The following is a 7,208-nucleotide window of genomic DNA, read 5'->3' as shown; positions in this document are numbered from 1 at the left end:
GTTTAAAAAGTAGGAACTTGAAAATAATCTCTGGAATACTCCCAGTGCCATTTGCAAGCGACAGTAGAAATAAGATAGGGAGGATTGTGTGACTTGAGGCATGCTGCAGGAGGGAGGACTTCAGATTCTTAGGGACCAGTTCTGGGGCAGGAGGCACTGATTCAAAAGGGATGGACTGCACCTCAATAGGACTAAAACCAATGGCCTCGTGGGGAAGTTCATAGTGTGGTTGGTGAGGATTTAAACTAAATTGACAGGGTGTGGGCACCAACATATAGAAGTAATGAAGAGAAATAAGGTACATAAAGGAATGAGCATGTTGGATAGTACTAGAGAAGGAAATAACACCATATTAGATAGGAGCAGTCTGCTTCTATGAGCAATGCAAAGGTTTACAATGCATGTATGTAAACGCACAAACTGTGGTGAATAATGTTGGTAAGGCTATAAACACAAATAGCCCTGTGGGAATATGATGTGTTGGCAATAACAGAAATGTGGCTTAATGGTGAGGACTGGGTGCTTAATATTCATGGATACAAAGTGTTCAGAAAAAATGGGGAAGGAAAAAAGGGAGGTGGGGTGGCAGTACTGATTAGGGAAGATATTGTAATGTTGGAAAGAGAGGACGTCCTTGAGGGGACAAAGACAAAATCCATTTGGTTAGAGTTGAGAAGCAAAAAGGGTCTGATCATGCTACTGGGGTATTCTATAGCTCTCTAAATAGTGGACTGAATTTTACGTGCCCTTTGATGGCGGGGGTGAGGGGGGGGCCCGTAAATTGCTACCGGGAGCAGGCTGCCCGACATTGAGAAGGCTCTGCCGGATATTACCAGCAGCGGGGGGACCTTGGTGTGGCCCCCCTGCCGCCAAGTGGCAGGGCCTTCATCTAAATATTAAAATGAGCATTAATAAAATGCTAATTTACTCACCTGCCGAGGGCGACCGTCCCATGCTGATTTTATGTTCGACCGGATGCGACTCTTGGTGGAGGAGGGAGGAATAAAGTTATCAGGGTGGGAGGGATGGCTGTGGTGATGGTGGGAAGGGGTTGAAGGACAAATGTGAGAAGGTTGTGGGAGGGGGAAGTTCGCGTTGGGAATAAAATAACTTTTCAGAATAAAGGGCAATGAAAAGACCATTGTGGGGGATTGGGAAATGGCCTCCATCTTATTTATTTAAAACAAATTAAATGAATTATGCCTTTAAAGACGTAAAACATTTGCTAAGGGCTTGAAGCCCTTTAAAAATGGCACCCGTGTGGTGGCGTCGGACTCTGTTGTCGGGGACACAGCTGCCCCCTCTAAGTCATCGGGGGCAGCTGCTCCACTGCCTCTATTTAAATCCGCCCCTGCGCATAATATCGCGGGGGCTTGACGGTGGCACTTGCACGTCGGAAGGCTTCCACTTTCACAGTGCGCCACCACAGAGCGCGGCATGCTGATAAAATTCAGCCCAGTGAGTGAGAGGAGCAAATCTGCAGGGGAATCAGATGTACCAGAACAATAGGGCGGCGCAGTGGTTAGCACCGCAGCCTCACAGCTCCAGGGACCCGGGTTCAATTCTGGGCACTGCCTGTGCGGAGTTTGCAAGTTCTCCCTGTGACTGCGTGGGTGTTCGCCGGGTGCTCCGGTTTCCTCCCACCGCCAAAAGACTTGCAGGTTGATAGGTAAATTGGCCATTGTAAATTGCCCCTAGTGTAGGTAGGTGGTAGGGAATATGGGATTACTGTAGGGTTAGTATAAATGGGTGGTTGTTGGTCGGCACAGACCCAGTGGGCCGAAGGGCCTGTTTCAGTGCTGTATCTCTAAAATAAATAAATAGAGTGGAGTTATTGTGGGACTCTAATCAGCCAAATATTAATGGGATTGTGTTAGAGTAAAGGGAAAGGAGGGGAAGAAATTCCTGAAATGTGTTCAGGACAACATCCTTGACCAGTACGTTCTCAGTCCAGCTAGGAAGAAGGCAGTGCTAGATTTGGTGCTGGGGAATGAAGTCGACCAAGTGTCTGTGGGAGAACACTTGAGTAAGAGTGATCATCCTACCATAAGGTTTAGATTAGTAATGGAGAAGAGCAAGGAACAATCTGAAGTAGAACTTATAAATAGGAAGAGGGCCAATTTCAATGGGGTGACAAGGGATCTAGCCAGACTAAAATGGATCCAAAGTTTGACCGGAAAAGCTATAATGAAACAATGGGTGATCTTTTTAAGGAAGTGATATGTCAGATACAGGTTAAATGCACACCAACAAGATGGAAAGGCAGGGAAACCAAAGCTCTGGCTCCTTGGATGACGAGGGAGATGGAAAATATGATGAAATGAAAAAAAAAGGGTGTATGGTGCATGTCAGGTGAATTCTTCAAGCGCTAACGAGGCCAAATACAATAAGTTGAGAGGGGGACTGAAGAGGAAAGTTAAGACTGCCAAAGACAGAATGAGACATTTAACATAAAAGGTAACCCAAAAGTCATCATCTGGTCTGTAAATAGTAAGTGGGTAGTAAAAGATGGGTTGGGGCCTATTAGGGACAAAGAGTGTGATACATGCTTAGAGATGAAAGGCGAGGCTAGAATACCTAAGTACTTTGTATTAGGGTTTGCTAAGGAAGAGGATGCTGACAAAATATCATTAGAAGCAAAGATGGCAGAGGTAATGGATGGGGTGAAAATTAATGGGCAGGATGTAGTGGAAAGGCTGGCTATGTTTAGAGTGGATAAGTGACCTGGTCTGGATGGCTTGCATCCCAGATTGCTAAAGGAAGTGGGGGTGGCGATAGCGGAAAGACTTTGCCGTAATGTTCCAAATTTCCTTAGATACGGTGGGGGTGCAGAGGATTGGAAAGTGGCAAACGAGACACACTTGCTCAAGAAAGGGTATAAGAACAGTCAGTTTAACATCAGTGGTGGGAAAGGTTTTAGAAACCATCATTGAGGGAGAAAATTAACAGGCACTTGGAGAAGTTTGAGTTAATTAAGGAGAGTCAGCACAAATTTGTAATAGGCAGATCGTGTTTAAGTAATCTAACTGAATTTTTTGATGAAGTAACAGAGGGGTGATTAAGGGAATGCAGTGGATGTTGTTTATATGGATTTTTAAGAGCATTTGACAAAGTACCACATAAAAGGCTGGTTAACAAAATTGAGCCTAATGGAATAGGAGGGTCACTGTCAGCTTTGATTTTAAAAAAAAAAGACAGAAAACAGTGAGTTGTTGTAAATGGTTGTTTTTCAAACTGGACAGTGACGATAGTCCCAATTGACATGAACAGGACATAGGCTAGCAGAATGAGCAGACAAGTGGCAGATGGAACCGCATACAGAGAAGTGTGAGGAGATGCATTTTGGCAGAAGGGATAGGGAGAAGCAATACATACTTAAGGGCACACTTCTAAATTGTGTAAGGACAGAGGGACCTGGGGGTTCATGTGCACAGATCTTTGAAGGTGGCAGGTCATATTGAAAGTTTAGTTAGCAAAGCATATGAGATATTAGGCTTCATAAATAGAGATATTGAGTACAAAAGCAGGTGGCGCAGTGGTTAGCACCGCAGCCTCACAGCTCCAGGGACCCGGGTTTGATTCTGGGTACTGCCTGTGCGGAGTTTGCAAGTTCTCCCTGTGACTGCGTGGGTTTTCGCCGGGTGCTCCGGTTTCCTCCCACAGCCAAAGACTTGCAGGTTGATAGGTAAATTGGTCATTGTAAATTGCCCCTAGTGTAGGTAGGTTGTGGGGAATATGGGATTACTGTAGGGTTAATATAAATGGGTGGTTGTTGGTCGGCGCAGATTCGGTGGGCTGAAGGGCCTGTTTCAGTGCTGTATCTCTAAATAAAAAATAAATAAGCCCTTTATAAGGCTCTAGTTAGGCCACAACTGGAGTATTGCAACCAATTCTGATCATTGCACTTTAGGAAGGATGTGAAGGTCCTTGGGAGGGAGTAGAGGAGGTTTGGCTACAAGGTTAAGTTGGAGATGCTGGCATTGTTCTTGGAGCAAAAGAGGTCGCGGGGAAACCTGATCGAGATTATGACAGGTTTAGACAAAGTAGACAAAGAAAAGTTGTTCCCATTAGCTGATGGTACAAGGACTAGAGGACACTGATTTAAGGTTTTGGGCAAGAGATGCAGAGGGGATGTGAAGAACTTTTTTATGCAGCGAGTGGTAATGATCTGGAACTCACTGCCTATGAGGATGGTGGAAGCGGAGACAATTGATTTTAAAAGAAAATTAAATAGGCACTTGAGGAAAACAAACTTGCAGTGCAATGGGGATAGAACCGGAGAATGGGACTGACTGGATTTCTCTACAGCAAGCTGGCATGGACTCTGGGCCAAACTGCTGTAATGACTCCATAGGCTGAATTTTCAGGTAAGGGGTGGGCAGGGGACAAATACTGGTGTGCCAGTTTTCCTGTTGCTGGTGAATTTCACCAGGGAGGGCAACCAGAAATCCTACCTGATCCACTAACCACAGCAATCAAGGTTGTTAATGAGCTCATAGAGCTAGTTGAGGGATCTGTTCAGATGTTGGTGCACGGACTGCACATGCTGCCTGGGGCAGACCAGGTTCATAGAGGTGGACGCATAGCGGGGAACCAGTTATGGCTGGCCCAGGGAATTTGATGGGCCCCTTGATAGGGTGAACAGCGCCGAGGGACATCAGCCCTGCGCAAGTTGCGGGAAGAGTGGTCAGTAAGCACTCAGTACAGGGATCGTCACCCTGTTGGCATCGGGAACCCTTAAGAGGAGGGGACAAGGTTGTCAATATGCATAATAGAGGGGGTTGATGTTAGTGGGAGCACCTGCAGCTGAGCACAAGGAAGGCAACCATGCCTCTGCCTCTCCTGAGATATCTTTCCAACAACAGATAATGGAATGAAATTGCAATCACAGTAATAGCAGCTGTGGTCTGCACTTGCACAGTCCCGCCTCTGTTCCCATGGTCGCTAATTGGCTGGCAAACCTGTCTCCAAGCCAAAGGGGGTCCCCCTGTGAAAATTGGGGCCGGTTTCTCCCTTGGGACAGGCTCAGGACCCAGAAATGATCCCGATGTCCATTTTCTGGCCCCAGAAGGAAAACCCTGCCTTGTGACTGTCTTTCTGTTGTGGATGAAATTGTTACCATTGTCTGAAGTGCAGTGACATTCATTATGTTGACAAATTAATTCATTGTGTGTGAAGCACTTTGAATGTTTGAGAAGTGGTGAATTACCATATATTGCAATGAAATACCAACAGTAGATACCAGACAGATTGCCATGCTTTAGTGAATAAAAGTTGATCTTAATTCTTGGATCTCATAGCTACTTTTGACTCCATGGAATATTAAATTATGCATTGTATTAAGTTTACTGGCACAATTGGGGATCTGAAACTTTACCAGTTCCAGAACTCAGCCATAATTGTTACATCCTTTATCCAATTTTGAATTATCACAATTATCATTTGTTTTCAGCTAAAATGTTAATGGAGGCATTCAGTTCCCCCAAGCACATAGAATTGGCAGCTCCCAGTAATACTGAAGCAAGGCCCAAAAGATCAAGAAGGAAACTGTATAAGCAAGATATATCATCACCGATGAATTTTCCACCCCAAACAGTAAGTGCACTGTGTAGCAGCCAATAAATTAGTCTCGTGTTTTTAAAAAAAAATTAAAAATTAGTCTTAAGTGCTTCACATTTCTTGTAGTATTGAAGTGGTTTTTGTATACTAGTACTTAAACAAGAGATACAAAATTATAGTGAAGCTACAGTACAATTATGGTTAAATTTGTAACAGTGTCACTATAGGAACTTTGAAAAGGATTATATGGTTTCAAATTGATTAACTGAAAACATAGCTTGTATACAAAAGCACATTACTGCTTATTTAATTCTAACTAGAGAAAAAGCAGTTAACATTCGTAATATTTTCTAATGCATCAAAAGAATCCTAGAATAGAAATATTGCTACAAACTGGTGATTTCAACTGATCCAGAGCTGCAGTTGATAGCAGTCGAGTCGGAGGAGAATCTGATATACTAACAGTAATACAATAATTTTGGAATGCTCAAAATATGCCCACACTCTGGCATATATGCAGTGCAATGTAGTTACTGATGGGGAACTATAAGCAATTGCAAAAAATCCAATAAGCTTCCTTTTTTTTAAAAAAAGATATTAAACTGCATTGTTGGACCTTGTACTGAATTATGTGTAAAATTCAAGAGTTGAACTTAACCAGAAACTTTTGAAATTTGCAGATAATAGAGTTGAGTGAAAAAGAAAGTGATCATTCAATCATGAAGAGACGATTACGAACAAGAACAGCTAAAATGACAAAGTGACCTTCATTTCGAGATATATGGAGTGGTTTTATTTGTTTTTTAAACTGCAATCATTGTACTTATGCAGGGGACCTCTCATCTGAGAAGGGATGTAAATATTATGTTTAGTTTCTTTGATTTAAGATTGCATTTGTACATATAATTGTCACATGTAAATCAATAAACTGAAACAGCAAATCAATTCTGAACCATTAAAACTTGATTTGGGAAAAAATAAATATGGATGTGGAAAAGTGATTTAATAGATGTTAGATGATTTATGACCCTCATCAGACTTTAAAGAGCTAATTTTAAAAGGTGTATTTTCTCTCCTCAATAAAGTTGGCCCCACCTAATGCACTTTCCTTTTGAAGGTTTGAGGAGTCAGTCATGGTCGTCTTCCCCCTCCTGAAGAGACAACTTTGTCATGTCGTCTTCTGACCGGGGAAGAGCTATTCCCAGAAGGCCCCCTCACACCAGCTAACCACTCCATACAAAGAGGCCAAAAGTGTCTGTCAAGAGTCTGGATTATAGTTTGAGGCAATGTCCAATACTTAAGATTCTATAGACCATATAGAAAAATACTTCATTTTTGCAGAGTACCATTGATAGCTCGTTTTAAGTGTAAAGTTCCAAAGCCTTTTGTCAAATTAATGCTGCATTACACGAAAGATATAAAAGCTGATTCTATTGCCAAAGCCTGATTTTTGAGAACTGGCCTGTATATAGTTGGACACATTCAGTATAGATAAATAGAAAGGACAATGTTATTGAAGCCCAACAGGAAGCTGAAAAATGACACTGCTAAGCTTAAAATATGTTAAGAATTGGGATTTTCAAACACTATATTTCCTCAGTAACCTAATTACCCATTAATGGTTGTCACATTTTTTGGTGTGGTGCATT

General features: G+C 42.6%; 1 protein-coding gene across 5 annotated transcripts in view; it reads left to right on the top strand.

Moving 5' to 3' along the window:
* LOC137380561 (kinesin-like protein KIF20B) overlaps positions 1-6,526 on the top strand; it is a 135,334-nt gene extending 128,808 nt beyond the window's left edge. For all 5 annotated transcript variants that reach the window (XM_068052575.1, XM_068052572.1, XM_068052573.1 and 2 more), the window contains 2 exons: positions 5,453-5,595; positions 6,240-6,526. In XM_068052575.1, the coding sequence (XP_067908676.1) occupies positions 5,453-5,595; positions 6,240-6,323 (227 nt within the window). In that variant the 3' untranslated portion in view covers positions 6,324-6,526. The remainder of the gene's footprint in view (positions 1-5,452; positions 5,596-6,239) is intronic.
* Positions 6,527-7,208: the final 682 nt, after the last annotated feature.

Source organism: Heterodontus francisci, chromosome 20, assembly GCF_036365525.1.
Source record: "Heterodontus francisci isolate sHetFra1 chromosome 20, sHetFra1.hap1, whole genome shotgun sequence".
Taxonomy (NCBI): domain Eukaryota; kingdom Metazoa; phylum Chordata; class Chondrichthyes; order Heterodontiformes; family Heterodontidae; genus Heterodontus; species Heterodontus francisci.
The sequence above is the reverse complement of the archived record's forward strand: the minus strand, read 5'-3'. Positions and strand labels throughout refer to the sequence as shown.